Source organism: Dipodomys spectabilis, unplaced genomic scaffold, assembly GCF_019054845.1.
Source record: "Dipodomys spectabilis isolate Male_0828 unplaced genomic scaffold, ASM1905484v1 ptg000001l, whole genome shotgun sequence".
Lineage (NCBI taxonomy): Eukaryota > Metazoa > Chordata > Mammalia > Rodentia > Heteromyidae > Dipodomys > Dipodomys spectabilis.
The window spans coordinates 34,593,932-34,613,477 of record NW_024870678.1 but is presented as its reverse complement, the minus strand read 5'-3'; the positions used below and the strand labels follow the sequence as shown (position 1 = coordinate 34,613,477).

The 19,546-nt window shown below is 38.4% G+C and overlaps 1 protein-coding gene across 4 annotated transcripts in view; it reads left to right on the top strand.

Moving 5' to 3' along the window:
• Ipcef1 (interaction protein for cytohesin exchange factors 1) overlaps positions 1-19,546 on the top strand; it is a 151,669-nt gene that overhangs the window by 63,543 nt on the left and 68,580 nt on the right. For 2 of the 4 annotated variants that reach the window (XM_042677772.1, XM_042677719.1), the window contains exons 1-2: positions 16,792-16,881; positions 17,422-17,475. In XM_042677772.1, the coding sequence (XP_042533706.1) occupies positions 16,873-16,881; positions 17,422-17,475 (63 nt within the window). In that variant the 5' untranslated portion in view covers positions 16,792-16,872. Of the gene's footprint in view, positions 1-16,791; positions 16,882-17,421; positions 17,476-19,546 lie in introns of those variants that run through there. The other 2 variants (XM_042677906.1, XM_042677826.1) reach the window with 1 other exon arrangement.

Genomic DNA, 19,546 nt, shown 5'->3' with positions numbered 1-19,546 from the left:
TTCTTTAATTTTTTTATTACATGCTCAGCTTTTCTGCATCTCAGTTTCATGTTCTTTCCTGTGTCTCACGCTTTTCTCCTTAAATTTCATTTATTGGTGTATTTCGTTGAGCAATACTTTCCTCTAGGGACCTGAGAGATAAACACAGTGTCTATGAATATCTCTAGTACTCGATGGTGGGTTGGAATGGATGTGCAGGTACAGAATTATTTTCTCTTGTCGGGCGCTGGTGGCTCACGCCTGTAATTGTAGCTATTCAGGAGGCTGAGATATGGGGATCGCTGTTCAAAGCCACCCCAGGCAGGAAAGTCCATGAGACTCTTACTTCCAATAAAGCACTAGAAAATGGGAAGTGGTGCTGTGGCTCAACTGGCAGAGCACTAGCCTTGAGTTGAAGAGCTGAGGGATGGTGTCCAGGCCTAGAGTTCAAGCCCCATGACCACTACCACCAACAACAAAAGAATTCTTTTCTCTCATCCTTCAAAGGCTTTGTTCCAAAGTCTTGTAGCATTCCATATTACAAATGAAAAAAAATGATGCTATATGGGTTCTTGTTTATTTGTAAATAATTGCTTTTTCATCTTGTCCGTGAACTTTTAGAGTTCTCTTTATGTCTTTGAAAGTTCACAGAATATCAATCGTACATATTTTAAATGGATTTCTCGGGAGCTTTGTAGCACGGGCAGATGGCTTCCCAGTCCCCACATCCAGTCTGCTTCCGGCTGTTTTCTTTCCATCCTCCCTATGTTCTTGCCCCACAACCAAGATGGCCACTGTCATCTCCAGGTCTGCACATTCACACTTCCAGGGTCCATGTGGAGGTGAGGGAGGGGGGCGGGGGATAAGTCTCATTCTTAATATTCCAGTCCCACTGTCCTGATAAAATTCTGAGCACATGACTGTTTTGGTCATGTAATCTTGGTCATGGTGACAATGATGATCACTTGATCCATCTGCTTCCTAGCCATTTCACACCCCCCTCCCCACCTTATCTGGTTTCTTGGAATATGCCCTTTCTTGATTTCAGTCTGGTCTAGTGCTGGAGCCAGAGTTGTTACTATGTTTGTCAGATCAGAATAAATATCTCTTGCTTCACTTCGAGGAAGACAGAGGTCTTCCGCAATAACACGAGACCACCCATGACTTGTGTGATCTGACCTCCTAGGCCCCCAGCTATGTCCCCTCCTGCTCCCCTTCCTCCCACTGCCTAGCTTTGTCTCACACATACTACATGTACCCTGATCGCAGTTTGGGACCTCGGCCTTGTGAGCTGGACTTAAGATTAGCACTTCCATGTCTACCATCTCCTCCTCCCTTGCATGTCTATGCTCAAATGCTATTCTGTGAGATCATTCCTGCCTTTCCAACTGTTTCTAAAACACTCCTCCATACTGTATTTTTCTCCGTTCATGTCCATAATTGTTTGTCTAACATGGTGTGAAATCTCACCTCATGGAATATAAACTCAATGAAAGCAGGAAGGAGGTTTAGTATGTGGTGTTTAGTATTGTGTCTGGCATAGCCAGCCATGCATATCTGATGGATGGATGAATTAATAAATGAATGGATGGATGGATGGGTGAGTGGGAGGGTGGATGGTTGGACCAATCTAAGACCTATGTATGCTCTTGTTTGGGGCAAATGGGCTTGCAATTGAAAGTACCATAAAGAAAGAAATAGGGCCGTTTTTTGAAGTAAAAGGTGCAAGTCAGACACAAGTACATGCCCAAATAAAAGTACTTTCTGAGTACTGAGATATCGGGGGTTTGTGTTTGAAGGATATGAAGTTAGTAGATAAAAGAATGCGGCAAGCTCTAAAAACAGTATTTTCGTCCTATTTGCTTGATTTTTGAATCTTGAGTGTATGTAATTGTCCTTATATGTTGTAATAGCATTTAAATGTTAGGTAATTATACCTAGAAAAATTCTGGGGTAATTTTATGATTTTCTATTTCCAATATATGAAAAAATACGTTAGATTTGGATAAAGAATATTTTTTAAAAGAAAGATTACAGGATAAATTATAGATACTCTATTTTTAAATTTATTTCTGACTTATTTACCTGTATCCACATGAAGTTTTTGAAGTTAAAAATTGCAGAAGGACTAATTGGCAATTTAAGTGCTGAAAACTTTTAATTTGATCTGATTAAAAAATTGTATCTAATTTGTATCCAAGAGCAAAACTTTCATTTTTTGCTGGAGTTCTGTTTTATTAAAAATTTCTTTACAGAACTAGCCTTTGGTTTTATTGCTCTTCTCCAGAGAGTTTTCATTGATATTTGCTTTTACTTTTATTATTTTCATCTTTAGGTTTGCTGTTTTTTTTAAAAAAAATCATTCTAATTTCATGTGTTGGACTCTTTGCTTATTTATTTTTATTATTGCTTCTTTTTTGTTTTTCTGGTGCTGGGGATTGAGTTTAGGGCCTCACATAGGATACTCCAAGTGCTCTAGATAAGTGCTCTACCCCTCAGCCACACCCCAGCCTCTATTTCTTGATTTATTATAAACATATTTGAAGTCTAAATTTTTCTGTAAATATGCTTTTGTCATGTCTCTAAATATTTTCACATGTACTTTTAATCATGTAGATTGTAAATATTACTCTGTGTGTGTGTGTGTGTGTGTGTGTGTGTGTGTGTGTGTGTGTGTGTGTGTGTGTGTGTGTGCTGGTGCTAGGTTTTGAATTCTGGGCCTTATACTCTCAGCTTTTTTTACTCCTGGCTAATACTATACTGCTTGAGCCACAGCACTACTTCTGGCTTTTTGCTGTTAATTGGAGATAAGGTTCGTTTCTCTGGGCTGGCTTTGAACCACAATTCTCACCTGAGCCTCTTGATTGCTAGGATTATAGGCATGAGCCACCAGTGTCTGGGTACATTTAATGTATTTTTTAATCTAAATACTTTTGGTAGTGTGAGGTTTTTTTCCCCCAGACATACAGACATTGCATAATTAGTCTTGATTCCTAGTTCCTATAAATAGTGCATTATAACCATCAAACATAAATTCTGTTAAGCTACTCTGAAATTACCAAGACTTCCTTTGAAATATGGTACTTGGTCAATTAAAAAAAAAAAACAACACATTTCATGTGTGTTAGAAATGAGAATTGTATTCTGTTTTTCAATTTCAGAGTTTTCTGAATCTTGTAATGTGAATTTACTAATTTGTATCATTCAGGTCATCTAAAGTTCTGTGTGTCGCCTGTCCTACTTAAAAGTGTTGATTTCTGAGACTTGTGTTATAATTGCTGAGTAAGTTCTTTATTGTTCCAGTTCTATGAATCTTAAATGCTTAGTATATTTTAAGGCAACATAATACACATTTATAAAAAGCCTATTTTCTAATTATTTTAAAAAATTTATGACAGCCAGGCACTGGTGCCTGTGCCTGTGATCCTAGTTATGTAGGAAACTAAAATCTGAAGCTCAAAGTTTGAAGCCAGCTTGGTCAGGAAAATCCAAGAGACTCTTATCTTCAACCAGCAAAAAAAAAAAAAAAATCTGGAAATAGAGCTATGGCTCAAGGGGTAGAGTGCTAGACTTGACTGAAAAAGATTAGGGACAACACCTATGCCCTGAGCTCAATCTCTAGTACTGGCACATACACACAGAAATCAATGACATCTTTCTTTTTCCATTGTGTATATATTTTTTTTGCCAAAAATGTTATATTTTCAGATATTAAAGTTGCTATCACAGCTTTCTTTCTATGTTTGCCCGAGTATATTTCCATCTTTTCATCTCTTTTGGTTTTCTCTGTTTCCTGTTTCTTTTAGATAACATCGTCAGTTCTCTCTCTCTCTCTCTCTCTCTCTCTCTCTCTCTCTTGTCATCATGGGGCTTGAACTCTGTGCCTGGGCGCTGTCCCTCAGCTCTTCAGCTCAAGGCGAGTACTCTACCACTTGAGCTACAGTTCCACTTCTGTTTTTTCTGGTGGTTTATTGGAGATAAGAGTCTCATGGCTTTTCCTGCCTGGGCTGGCTTTGAACCACAATCCTCAGATCTCAGCCTCCTAAGTAGCTGGGATCACAGATGTGAGCCATCAGTGCCTGGCAGTTTTCATATTAAAAAAAAAAAGTTTGCTATGATACATAACTTACAGACAGAGGAGCACAGGAAACAAATTTGGATAGCTTATGATTTATTGTGGAACTTAACTCGTATGATTGCTACTTGAGTAAAGATAGAATGACATTGGAACCTCAGAGTCCCCTCTTGGCCCCTCTTAAAAACGAATCTCCCTCTCCCCTGCCAGTTGTAGTCATGTCGCACTTTTATGTCTGTAATTTTTTGACTCATATCCGCAGGATTTTGTTGTGCCTATTTTCTTCTTGTAGAGAAAGGGAATCCTATAGTTCATATCCTTTGGGTCTGACTTTTTTGTCTCAATGCTGTATCACTATAGATACAAATTTATTTTTAACTTGTTAAAAACTTTTATTGCAAACTAGTTTGTTGCACTAAGACCACAACTTGTCTATTTCCTTTTCTACTGATAGACATTGGGTTGTTCTTAACATTCTGGCTTGTATTAGCAAAGCAGTTAGAAAACATCTTGCACTTGTATTCAGTGTTCACACACATGCCAATATGGTGCTCACATACCTAAGAGTGATGTTTATAGGTCACAGAATATGTATTTGATCAACCTTAGCACATATTGACAACGTTTCCCCAAATAGTTTCCTCCCTCAGCAGTGTTTGACATTTTTAATTGATTCTATAACCTTGCCGACACTTGGTACTATGAATATTTAAAATTTTACTTTTCGGGTAGGTGTTAAATGCTATTTCATTTCAGTTTTCATTGCATTTCTCTGATTGTTGATGAGTTTGAGCACCTTTTCATATATGTATTGGCACACACACATGTAGTGATACCTTCTTTGATTCTATTATAATACTTTTTCTATCTCTTCTTCTGTCTATTTTGATTGATTTATAGGAGTTCTTTATACATTATGCATTTACTTGTTTTCTCAGTTCTGAATATTGTCTTTTGGTGAATGGCAATTAATGATTTTTATCAAGCTTTCATTTATGGTGATATCTTTTGGAAGAAATGACAGTGTGTGTGTGTGTGTGTGTGTGTGTGTGTGTGTGTGTGTGTGTGTGTGTGTGTGTGTGTGTGTGTGCCAGTCCTGGGGATTGAACTCAGGCCCTGGGTGCTGTCTCTGAGCTTTCTTGCTCAGGGCTAACAATCTACCACTGAGCGACAGCACCACTTCTGGCTTTTTGGTGGTTAATTGGAGATGAGTCTCAAGGACTTTTTTGCTTGAGCTGGCTTTGAACTGTGGTTCTTAGATCTCAGCTTCCTGAGTAGCTAGGATTACAGGCATTGTTACTCAGCATGATGCAATAATAATTTTTCTTAGTAAGACAACTAATAAATGAAGTAAAACCCAGAATGTGACTCTGTTTTGAATCTGTAATCAAAACCAATTTAGATAGATGGTTACTCTACCATGGTGGGCTAAACAAAAAAAGCTCTAGAAGAAAAGGCAGATTATGGTTTTGGCCATGAGATAATAAAACTAACCCTAAAGAAACTGTAATATCTTAAAAATACTGTTTTCCAGTTAAGGAATATGACATATTCTTTCATTTAGTTCAGTTTTCTTCCAGTAATGCTTTATAGATTTCCTCATAGAAGTGTTGCATATCTTTTTTTAGTCATTTTAATATAAAGTTGAATAATATATAATATAGAAAGTTGAACATTAATATTGAATATTAATATATAATAACATATAAATTGGAAACTTTATAATATAATAATTTTATTAATTTTTGTTAATTTTATTAATTGTCAATAAACTAAGTGAGAACTTTCAAGAATATGAGAAATGAAAATGAAAATAATTAGAATATGAGGTTTGACAGTTCATCTTCGGTCTACATGACTTTGACTGAGGAGGTGGGAACTGGAAGTTTGATATCCAAGATCACGTTGTCATTTGCATATCTGCAAACTTGGGGTTCCAGAGCTTCTCTACAAGCCTTTGCATTTCCTGGGTCCAACCCAAAGACTTGGCCTTGTCTGTCTCATAATACTTAGACTTTTAAATATCAGTCTGCCTGTACTAAACCACATGCCCTCTTTCAGATCTGAAGTCCTATGAGCAGGCTAGAGAGGTTGCTCAGCAGGAGTGCTCTCCAAGCATGGACAGTAAACACCAATAACTATCACCCCAAGAAAAAACAAAGCCATCCAGTTCTACCCAACCCAACCCAATCCAGTCATATGAGCTAAGTTGGGCATGGTGACATGACCTGCAGTTCCAGCTGCTCAGGAGGCGGAGGTCAAAGAATCTCTTGAAACTATGAGTTCTGAAGCATCCTGAAGCATCCAGGTCTTTTTCTCAAAACCAAGCAAATAATATCTTACTGAGCTTGAGCCTCATTTAATTACGATGAAGTTATAATTAAATATCTACTTCATTAAAAAACAATTCCTGTATATACAACATGCAGGGCACCAGCATCAAATACAATGAAAACGGGTTATACCGTGGGGGGAGGAACATTCAAAGAAACAAAAAATTCACATGGTACATTATAAGTGCGTTGTATACACACTTCTCTAACTTGGGGAGGGGAAGGGAAAAAACAAAATGCTTAAATAGGGATACAGCTTGACCTATTGTAACAATGAGATGTACAAGACACTATGTTGAAAAACGAACTTTACAATTTAGGTAGAGGAGGGGGGCGGAGGGGGAGTGGAGTGGAGTTGTAGAGGTGGGAGGGAAGGGAGGGTAGGGGAAAAACAAAGGAGGAGGCAATATGCTTGATAGGAAATGGACTCATGACCTTGCTTATATAACGAACCCCTCTGTACCGTATTTTTACAATAAAAATGTATTAAAAATATAGAACATTAAAAAACTACCAAAACCCCCTCCAATTCCTAATCTAAATTTTGAAATAACCCTATTTCAGCCGTTGGGATAAGGAAACAAAAAACCCAACTCCTTACATTTTGTGCCAGCTGACTTTCACTTCTGAGGTTAGAGGAAGTGACCCAGGGCAGAAACTGACAGGCAGATAGAAGCTGAAGGTAAGGTAAAGAAAAGCACAGAGTGGGTGAGGGGAGGAGCAGGTGAGTATGGGAAGGGAGTGGGTAGACCACAGGAAGCCCGCTGGAAAAGAAATGTCTTTGGCGTTACCTAATTTAAATGCATGAATAAAACAACCCATCGACAAATGGAAAATCTGTCTCTCTCTGTCACACACACACACACACACACACACACACACACACACACACACACACACACACACACACACAGTGAGAAGCACATGCGTTCAGGGCGAGATGAAGGGATGTGGTTGACCAATGACAGACATTGTCATTACGGCTCTGTCATTTCTGCACTCCATCTGAGGCCTATTTGGATGAACAAACACTTCCCTGAGAAATATCACACCATAACTTCTGGGTTCATGATTCTAGTAGTTCAAGAAATGCTCACTGCAATCATACAGATGTACAATTGTAGAATCGGAATGATGCTTGTAATCTATAGTCTCAAGCAAAATGCTGTACTTACAGGTGTTTCCACTAGGTGTCTCTTCGCATACATGTTAAGATTCCAGGGAAAGCTAATCTCTTCCAGAAAGCATTAGATCATGTGGATTGTATTAGAAAACATCTCACTTTTTAGAGGTAGTTAAGAATGACTGTAAGTTAACAGAATGCTTCTTCTTGAAGAATGAAAAGGGGTGTCTTGGTCATGTGTCTCATTCTTGCTTTAGAAATGTAGGAGGAACAACACTCAATTGTGAGTGAATGGAAATTCAGATCCTGTGCCTGTGCTGCTCGCAGGGTGAGAGCCTTAATATCCTGCTGTTCAGTGTTCCAGCTGGAAAGTCAGCCCCATATTAGTTCTGAATGAAGCCTCAGCAGGGCTGTGAACTTGCAGAGCAAGCCATATGGGGCTCCTCAGTGACTCTTTCTAGAGGCAGAGCACCCTGATGGCCAGCCTGGTATCCTTTCTTGACACCCAGGGACAGCTGGCATTCCAGCCCACATATCAGCCCTCTGGGCAGCCACATGAGACTTCATTAGGGACCTTCTCACTTGTCTATATTTGGCAAATATTCTGCCCATGCTAACTTATCCGAGTTGAGGTGAGGTCAACGTAAGTCAGCAGATATATTTTTTAAAGCTATGCTATTTGCAGAAAAATTTAGTATGCTGCTCAAGAGATGTAGGAAAGGCCAAGATTATTAACCGGTTGAGCTGCTGGTGAAGAAAGGAACTGAGCCTCAAAGTTGAAGGCCAGAATGCAAATTCTAGCTGTATAACTTGCTAGGACATCTGGACACTGGCAATTCATGGCTGTAAACCTACCTACCCAGGAGACTGAGATGTAGGGACTATGATTTGAAGCTAGTCAAGGCAGAGAAATCCATGAGACTTATCTCCAATTAACCATCAAAAGGCTGGAAGTGGAGCTATGGTTCATGTGGCAGAGTATCAGCTCGATTAAAAAAGCCAGGAGACAGTGCCCAGGCCCTGAGTTCGGGCCCTGGTAATAGCACAAACACATAGACACATAGACACACACACATGCATCTAGTATGAAGCCATAGATAATATTATTTTAGAGAGTTGCTGTGAAGACTGAAAACTGACAGCTGTCATTCTGATAGTCTCAGGATCTGGGGTTCTAGAAGCTTCCAGGAGAAGAAACTCTATTCTTAACAAAGGCAGCCTTTCCCATGATCATGCAAGTAGTTTAGCTCCAGATTGTCACTACTTTTATTGTCTTACTAGCTTAGGAAATCATAATGTCTGTGAAAGTGTTGTTTCCTATAAAAAGAACTAGCCAGAGAAAGAATTTTGGTCTCAACTCGTGGCAATATGGACAAATCATCAGTAGATATTGTAAATGTTTTCCTTGTTTTGGCTTCCTTCTAGCCAGTAATGTTTCGGGCGTGGATGTTGATTCACTTTTGTGGAAAGAGCATCGAGCCAAATGTAGCTTGATAAAAGGCAGAATTAAAATGATTGGAGGCCTCAGAGCAGTGCACACACTGCCCAAGTTTCATCAAGAAGAAACACACTGTCATCTGCCAAGAGAAAACATGATCACCATGGATGTGGAAGTAAGGGAGGGAGACAAATTTGAAGCTAAGGGCTGTTCACCACATTTAGCCTGTCTTAGATCATGGTGTCTGGTCTTGACCCAAGAGGCTGCAGTGAGGTGAACTCAGAGATTAGCGCTTGATACTGAAGGTCCATTCTGGTAAAGACTCAGTGGCGACCAGGGTGTGCTCATGGAGAAGACTGTGTGGGGCTTATAGTTGAGGATTGAGTTAACAGTCTCTCCTGTCAGCTCATCATGCACCTGCTGACTCTCCCTTATTTGATCTGGAGTTCAGGACCAGTATGCACCTTTGAAGATACACCTTTAATTCATCACAAACCCCTGACTGGACCTAAGCACACAGTTTGGACCTGAGAATAACTGATTCCTCCAATTTTCTGGGATCTAGAGCTCTTGTAGGAGAGAGTAGAGGTTTATATGCATTGGTGAAAAAGGGCTACCCCTAGTGTGTGTGTGTGTGTGTGTGTGTGTGTGTGTGTGTGTGTGTGTGTGTGTGTGTGTTTGGGGAATATGTTTTAGGGGAATTCTTGCCTAAATAAATAAGTGCTAACCCCATTCTGGAGGACCAGTAGGAATCATGGCTCATCAAACTAGTGTCACAGGACTTAAGACATTATAAAACAAAATCAATTCCATAAAGAATGGCTACTAGTGCACTTCCAGACATCTGGTCAACCCTACTCATTGGCAAAGGAAATGACTGCTTGGAAAAGCATCTGCTGAGCTACAGCCTCTGGAAGGTCCTCATTTGCCTCAGCCTAAGAGTATGGTATGAATGTAGATTGGGGGTCTGTCTTAAAAATCTGGGGTTCTGGAAGCCTACAGAAGAGCAGTAGACCCTTGTATCTGAGCAGCTAAGAAGAGTAGCCCATACAACGTGACCAGTAGCCACCTGTGTCTGGCATATTGTTGGAGATTTCTTGCAATTTGCCTCCTGGTTGTTACTATGGTAGAATGGTCTTTTGGGGCAAAGATTGACACTGAGTGAAAGGCAGCTTTACTGCCCTTAGATTTGTGGAATTTGTGTGTCTGAGCCTTGATTGTCAGGACTGACACTTCTCTGGGTTCTATGAAGGAGAAGGAAAGGAAAAGCCTGCTAATCATCTTAGATGATGGATTCCAGGATTTTAATGGTGTTGAAAATAAAGTAATTTAAGCATCACAGTTTTTCCTTTTTCTAAAATTTTTTAAAAAGAAGCTGTGGTTCTTAAAAACCATCTGTCAGTTCACTGTCAAAGTGGAGAAAGTAAGGAAGAAATGGGACAAAATGAATGGGGAAGATAATTTTTAAAAAAGGGAGAATTTTCTTAAGTAGAAAAAATGGATTGAAATTAGGACGAGAGAGTTAAATGAACATGAAAACCAACCTTGAAATAATTTGGCTAAAGCCATTGTCCCCCTCCCCCTCTGTAAATTCCCTGGAGAGAGTCACAGACTCCGCCCCTCCCCCAATCCCTGTGCACCCACTGGTGGGGAGGGCATCCTACGTTCCGCTTCCTCCTAGTCTGCTCTGCGTGACCAGAGGAATCTCTTGCTAATTGGCAAAACGAATGGATTGTTTCAGGTCCCATGCTTTTAGACATGAACTGAGATGGATTTTCTCTCCTGCTTTCCATGGCATGGCGTGATGGGCAATTATGTAGTGGCAGGTGCTTGCTTACAAGCAGCTCTTATCACTTAAGGTGCATATTTGCTACTGCCCTGAGCATTCTATGATTTTGGATGATGACCCCATGAAAGCTCAGAGGTGTCTATGCCTCCTGCAGCTTTGATTTTTGGATTACCAACAATGCACATCATCTTTCTATGTTAGTAGACTTTCTATAAACCCACTTTTTACTCTGTTATGGTTCTGTCAACTGTTAGCATTGAGATTTAAGGGAATAAGCAGACTCTTATTTAATCTGTGGGCATTAATAGTGTTAGTTATGTTGTTATTTATTTTACTGTGAGTATGGGGGTTTGAACTCATGGCCTGGGTGAGTTCCCTTGACTTTTTTGCTCCATACTTGTGCTCTACCACTTGAGCTACAGTTCTACTTCAAGCTTTTTGGTCATTGATTGGAAATAACAGTCTCATGGGCTTTTCTGCCTGGGCTGACTTTGAACCTCAGTATTCAGATCTAAGCCTCCTGAATAGCTAAGATTAGAGGTGTGAGCCACTGTCACCTGGCTAAGAAGCAAATATTTTGTTTGTGCCTCAAACTGGAATGACCATTCATTTCTGTGAAGATAAATCTCTTGGAAGTAAAATATTTTATTCATTAGGTAATGAAATATGTTTTCTATTTTTCAACTGTAGAGACTATCAGGAATGCACATATTTCTTTTTTTTTATTGTGAAAATACTGTAGAGAAGGGTTACAATTACATGGACAAGGTAATGAGTACATTTCTTATCAAGCCTTGTTGCCTCCTCCTTTGTTTCCCCTTCCCATCCCTTCCCATCCCCCCAGGGCCCTCCTCCTCCCCCTCTCCCCCCATGCACATATTTCTTGTCATAAACTTGTCATGTCACGTCATGACTTCATTGGCTTGCCAATATTGATGTAAAATTGATCTTTAAAGAAGGTTGCTGCCATAAATATGGATGAGAAAACTATTTCCTTAAAATCTAAATGCCACTGTGAGATCCAGCTATCGAGTTTCATCCATGTTGAAGCGTGAAAGCTGTTTTATTAGATGAAACCTGTTATCATACTTGCTTAAAACCTCTTAGCTGTGTACTAATTCCACTTGGAAGAATAGTTTTGTATAACAAAGCTATTTGGAGGTAATTGCTCCCATTCTAGGTAATTGCTACCACTTATTGAGCAGGCACTGTGCCCTGGGTGTTTTCCATGTGATATTTCACTTAGTTTTCTTAAAAAAAAAACCCAAAAACAAAACAAAAACCCACAAAGCAAACCAACACTATGGTTTCTATGAGTTGGTTATAATGATTTCTGTTTAACAGAGGAGATACGTGCTAGTCCGAGAAATTAAGTGCATTTCATAAGCTGCCACATTTAGCAAGTAGCACAGTTGGAATTCAAGCATGAATCTCTTTGTCTGTCCTCCACATGCTTTAGTGCAGCAGTCCTAAAACGTAATTTTAGGTGGCAAACTCATAAAATCACCTACATCCCTTTATGCATTCTATTTCTCACCTAAGGTTTCCATCTTACATATAGATGGAAAAGTCAAGGTTTGTGGTACATCATAAATCTTGATCATTAACTAGGCAGAAAAAAAATACCATGAAAATTAATATGTTCCATAATTTTTGTAAGAAAAGGGATTATAAATTTTACAGTATTCTCTTTTCCCCTGCTGAGACTTTTATTCCAGTGTCAGTTGGATTTTTAGTCCATTGCATACATTTATGCCTTAAAAAGTCTTCTATTGATAATTCTGTCAAACATACAAGTTAAATGGCAATTAAGTTTTGTTATAGTATAATTATTTAAGCAAGCCAAACTTACTTGGAGTTGTAATCATAATTATTGATATATAATTCAACAAACATAAATGTGTTGCATATTTTGACTAGTACTGTTAGGTGAAAGAGAAAGGTATTTTAATAGACCATATATTACCTAGTACATAGATAAAGCATACCTTATAAATGCTTTTGAGGTCTGCCATCTGACAAATATCACTTGGTAATTTATCACAGTTACTTTTAATGGGCAACAGGAAGTTCATGCAGATTTTTCTTTAATTTTGTGGAAGGCAAAGAATTGGAAATCTCTTTTATTGTGTTTTTTTTCACTGCCATTAGGCTCTTATTCAATTTTAAGTTCCTAGGAATATAAAAAGTCTTTCTCAGGGCTGGGAAGGTGGCTCAGTGGTAGAGCGCTTGCCTTGCATGCATGAGGCCCTGCGTTCGATTCCTCAGCACCACATAAGCAAAAAGAAAAAGAAAAAAGCCAGAAGTGGCGCTGTGGCTCAAGTGGTAAAGCACTAGCCTTGAGCTGAAGAGCTGAGGGACAGTGCCCAGAACCAGAGTTCAGACCCCATGACCGGACCTAAAAAACAAACAAACAAACAAACAAAACACAAAAACTCTTTCTCAACCCATACCAAATGCATATTATTGTTTTCTATTACCTTTGAATTGTATGCATCTTGTTTTAACTGATGCTTTCAGAAAAGATTGGGGAGTCCCCAAAATAGCAATGTTCAAAACACTTTCTAGCATCTTCTTTTTTTTAAACACAAATTGCTATTTATAATCTATTAAATATTCAGGTCATGGTAATATGCTATCATGTACCATGTAACCTGCATATCCAAGCTGGTTTTCATCGGGTTGGCAAGGAGCATGTGCATTTGTACCGGTTGTCCCAGTTCTTCCTGATTACGTCTATGTGCTTTGTATGGAAGAGGAGAAATGAAAGTTGAGCTTACATTATTTTGATTTCACCTATGTCAACTACTTCAAAATGTGAAGTGCTGAGGGCCAATACCACGAATGAAATGCTCAGAGGCCGCTGCGTAAAAGACATCTATTCCTGCCCTCTCCCCGGCCCTCTGAATCTAGCCTCAGTCCCACAGGTCAACCACTGCCTTGTGTTTCTGTCCATTTACTCTTTGACTGAAGGAAGTCTTACGTGGTTTCATTTCCATATCCTATAGATTGGCAAGCTGAGTTTTATTGTTGTAATAGTCTATAAAATGTCATTTGGGAAGTTACAGGTTTCTATATGGAAACTCATAATTTGGTGATTTTTGTTTTTAGCAAATATTTATTGAATTACCTTGTGTACAAAGACTAAGGATGTAGCAATATACATATGGATGTAATAGGACACAGGAGATTATATTACAGTTGGAAATCAACTGGTAAAGAACCAATTGCAAACTAATAAGTCACTACAATGATAAAGGAAAGTACGGTGATAGCATATAAAGGTGCTTGTTCTCACTGTGATCAAGGAAGGTTTTCTTGACTAAGTGACACACAGATCAGATGGTATAAGTCCTTTGGGGAAGGGACTATTGAGGAAAATTGTATATTCAAGTACTGAGATTAGGAGAAATACTTTTTTTTTTTTTTTTTTTTGCCAGTCCTGGGTCTTGAACTCGGGGCTTAGGTGCTGTCTCTGAGCCTTTTTGTGTTCAGGGCTAGCGCTTTACCATTTGAGCCACAGCACCTCTTCTAGGAGAAATACATTTAAGGATTCTTTAAAAAGGCTAACTAGGCAGGGAAACAAAGAGAAAGAAACACTGAAACTTTCTAAGAAGAGATGGTACTAAGCTTATCTTGGAACAAATTTTCAGGATTTTCATCCTTGTTTCAAAGCTTGTGGCCACTGCAGGGGTTTAAGGAAAGAGATGAAAAGTCCACTGAAATGAACGTCACCCTGGGCCAGAGGCAAAGCAGGGATATTGGCTTAGATGCTCTTGCTGGGGTCCAGGACCAAGAGAGCTGGTGCCTCCAGTAGGAAGCTCAGGTAGAGTGGACACTGTAAGAGACAGGATGAAAGCAAGAGCATTCACTAACTTCCTTATCTAAATTGACCAACTTCTTTATCTAGATTGTCCACACTGTCTCTTCTAAGAAGTCAGGCTAATATCTTTTGTATAGTTAATATAAAGGAAAAAAAGAAGTGGGGCTCCTAATCATATATTTTCTTAAGGTGACTGGCAATTATATGGCATGGTACAACAAAGTCTTCAGTGGGTTTGATTGAATAAAATCAGCCCTTGCATTATTATTAGAGAAAGATAACAGGTCATCTGTGGGAGAAAGGGTTCTATAGGGATTCTTTATAGGTGATTCATCTTTAATAAGTGCTAAAGGATTCAATGTATTTTACAATAATGAAATAATTTCTTGAGAATTGGTTCTGTCTGAGATCTTGCTATGGGTGCTATGAAGATTTGCCTTCTTGAACATTTCATCAAGTTTAAGAAAGACTGTCATCCCATTTCATGGGTGGTTATCTGAGGAATGAAAGTATCAATTACTCGCATAAGGTTTCATTCACTTACTATGTCACCAGACTGAAATCCAAGCCTATTCTATTTCAATTAACAGTGCATACTGTTAACTTTTTCATTACATCTCTATCTTTACCTAAAAGGACTGCTGAATTTCATCTAGCTTTTGCTAATAATATATTCTCCCAATCAATAGGTGCTAAAAATACATTGGTATGAAGAGTTGATAAAATATTTATAATAGTATCTCAGTAATATTATTTTATAAATAAAAGCCTATCATAGGAAATAACACATAGGGGAATAAAAATGAATTACTGGTTATTTTAATTTCCAAAGATAATTACTATAGATTTTTTTTCACCCCTGGAAATATATTTCAACTTTTACCTTAATTACTTTGATGTATGAAGGTGGATTTGTGAAAAGTTATGGTTTTATCACATAAATGCATGGGATCATTCAGTACAGATGAAAAAAAATAATTATCTTTGGGTAGTTGTCAAAAGTGGTTTCAATTCAATATGTCAATTTATGGTACAATGCATCTTGATCAGTGCCATTCCTTCTTTTCCATCTGTCTCTTCCAACCCCAGCTACCCCCTGATTTACTTGGTTCCACTTTAAGTATACACTGAATATTATGAGTGTGTTCGCTCAACCTTTCTCTGTTCTACCTTTGTCTACTCCACCTCTTCTTGATGACTTCATCCACCCCTCCAACACACCTCAGTTTCCCCCTTTCACTAGACTGGCACCTGTTCAAAGGAGTTAAGACTCTTCCCTGCATATAACATACTTATAGTTGGTATATTTGTGCAGATATGCATATGGCCCTGTGCATGTTTACATATGTATGTAGGATTTAGTGTTCCCTTCCTCAGATGGGCCTGACTTACTTCACTTAGCATCATTTTATCTAGGTCTATCCATGTTTTCTGCAAATGACATAATATCATGTTTTCTGATGGAATAAGAATTTAAAGACTAGTGACATATTACAGTACTCTTCTCATATTCAGTGTGGTCAACATAAGCCCAGTTCATGGCACGTAGTAGAAACTCAAGTGTGTACTAATTATAATTGTCTCCAGGACAAATTGCCCTCCAGCTAGGCTGTAATGATTTGACATCCCAGCAACAGGTGAATCTATTTTTTCCACCTCCACAAATATGAATTCCAGTGCTTAATTTTTCCTAGCCGTCTTACTGCTTATTTGTACTTATTTTTACTACAAATGTTTAAGCATTTTCGATGTTTACTTTTTAAGTTTTCTTTCATGCTTATTAATTTGCTTATTTTTACTGTTGTGAAAGAATTTTTTAGATTGTGATTTTATTATATTTTAAGGTCATTTTACAAATACTCCTCTAGTACGTGTTTGATTTTTAAAAATTTAAGTAACTAAAAAATTAAGTAACTAAAGTTTCAGTCTTTTAAAAGATGTTGTGGTTTCTCTTTTATTTGCATTTTACAAGATGTCTTATTCATATCAATGTAATGTAAATAAAGTATTTTTGGCACTAAAAGATCACGTCTATTCTTAAAATTTGTAGACGGCTGGAGTTAAGAAATCCAGTACCATTTATGTGGACTGAACTTGTGGCACTGGGAGTTTAAGCAGTTCTGTGATTTCAGGAGTTTCAGTGGCTTGTGGATCTTTAACAAGGTTCCTGCTTGTTAAAGACAGAAAATAGGAGGGTTCTTTGCTTTGTTTTTCTGTATCCACAGAGTGGATCACAAAGGCTCATCTGGATGAGCACTTGGACCTCTGAGGATGGAGGGGATTGGTTACCTTTCGGAAAGTAGATAATAGCAATGGCCAAAGTAAGTCTGTATCTTCTGCACTTGTTCATCACAAAGGGCAAAAAATGTATTCACTTCTCAAAAATAATGTGAAGTTAAGTGTATTAATCCTATACTTGGATTTGTTTCTTGATTTGAAAAACATTGACAAATGTTCAGATGAAACTGTTTTCTTTTCTTTTCTTTTTTTTGGTCTGTCATGGGGCCTGAACTCTGGGCCTGGGCGCTGTCCCTCAGCTCTTCAGCTCAACGCTAGCGCTCTACCACTTGAGCCACAGCATCACTTCTGGCTTTTTCTGCTTACGTGGTGCTGAGGAATCAAACCCAGGGCCTCATGCATGCAAGGCAAGCGCTCTACCACTGAGCCACCTTCCCAGCCCCTATATTTTCTTTTAAAGAGTTGGTTTATTGGGTTCTGTAATAAGAAGTGATTGGATGAGTTTTCTTTATTCTGAAACTCACTAGTCACACTACAAATACCCTATCCTTCGAGTTAATGTAATGTGTAACTTTATAAAGATTTGTACCCATAGGTAATTGGAAGTATTTCTTCTCTCCTAGCTCTTGCTCCTGCCAGTCGGAGGTCTGCACATGGCTACTGATGGCAGCACTCTCGTAAGTACCTCTCAGAACACGCCAGCATTTAGACATCACTGGTATGATGAATAAGGAAAATAATATAGAAGTTGATTGTTAACTTTGCTTCCTTTATTGTCCTCTATTAGCTATAATGGAGCCCATAACCCTATTGTCAATTTCAAAGGTCTTATGGTCCGGTACCAATGTAAGATGTGGCAAAAGGTGAAGAAATATAACCATCTATTGAACCAAATTACCCGGTTCAAGAAGATGCTAAATATATAGTAAATATATAAAAATATAGTATTAGTGCAATCTCTAAGGTAACCTCCAAGGTAAAACCACATTGATTTTATTGCTATTGAAAGTGCTTTTTGGGAGACAAGTATATGGTCATACATTTGCCTTAGACAGGTAAGTAATTGAGCCAGTGTGGTATCTGAGTTTGATGGGGGGGATTGATACAGGAAGAACGAACAAGTTTATGTGAGCAATGTCGTGTTTCTCATAGAAGGAGATGAGGGTTGGTGTGGGACTGGAGAGTATACATCTTTTGGCAATCACAGGACTTCATGATGATACAGAGCTTTGGTGTAGAGCTAAAAGCAGAATCTGAAGTGAAGTGTCAAGACAGGAGTATACAGGCTTCCAGCTGAATCAATAGGGTGGATGATGGCTTCCAATATTCAGTATTCCAATATTCAATAGAATAGCAAGCATCAGGTTGGTTTGCTGACAATTTCAAACCCCAGAATAGAAAGAGAGATCAATGAGTAATACTTTGCAAGGAAGCACTGCTTGTTAGTGATGAAAAAAGTAGTGGGAACTTTGTGGGAGAAAGGACAAAAAAAAACCCCATAGATTATAGCCAGTTATAGTGTAGGAAATTTTCCATCTAAAACAATGAGAAAAGAAATGATGGGTACTTAGACACTAATGGATGGATGTTTTTGGTAATAGAAATATGAATCACCCTGATGAAGACAAATAAGAGGAAGTAGGGGAATACATGAGGCTGACAATAGATAAAAAATGTAAATACATGGTATTAAAAGAAGGTTATATAGTCTGGGGTGAAAGCAAATAGATATCACAGACCTGAGACAAGGAAGTCAGGAAGAATAAAAATCAGGGTAACTGAAATTTATGAGAAATGTTACAATGCTTGTACTTGCCATGTGTATGTGTCACACAAGCATACCTGTATAGGGGACATGAGCACAGAAGTGAAAGAAATTGCCAGGGTTGTCAGGCACTTGGGATGTGTTCAATTCTTGCGTTGTTTTACCTTTCCCACTGAGTGGATGCCATCTTCCAACAGGAAATCACTCATCTCATGTGTTTAAAAAGAAATGGAAGTAAAAAAAAAAAAAAAAAAAGAAATGGAAGTTAAGATAGTAGAGAGAATTTAAAAATTTAAGCACTTTAACCACCTCATTCATGTGTTGAAATATGCTTTTAATATCCACACTTATTATATCCTTCTGGAACTGTAGTAGAGAAGAATTGGATCTTTAATTGACTTTAGTCAAGTTAAAAATCTCTTTTTTTCGGTCTTCCTCTTTTTGGTACTAGGGTATGAACCCACAAAGTTGCACTATGCTAGGCAAGCACTTTGCACTGAGCTACCTCCCAGCCCCTTCTATTGATGGCAGAAAAATATATAACTCATGCACTAGACAAAATAAACACAGATAAGATAATCAAGGGACAATATTACGATCCACATACTCCCACATCTAGAGCTCTTACATCTATAACATGGAACTTGTTTCCGTCGATCAAGGCACAAATGCACTTTGTTCTTTAGTGGAAACTGGCTATTTCTGGATTTTTCTCATTTCACGAGCCATCCTCTACCCTATAGGCTCCATCAGCCTAGCTCCCTGGCTTGGCAATTACCTGTTATTTCTCGTACGCCCATCAGTGCTTATGTGGTGCATTAGCATCTCTCAGAACATTTCTTCCAGCTGCCTTTGCGGTGGTTACTCTATTTTATCTTCCATTTAGGAAATTAGTTCAATTTTCTGCTGTCATCTGTTGCCTAAATAAAATGCAGCATAAAGGACCTATTTTTGTGTTGGTAGTTTCAGTGGGTTTGACACCT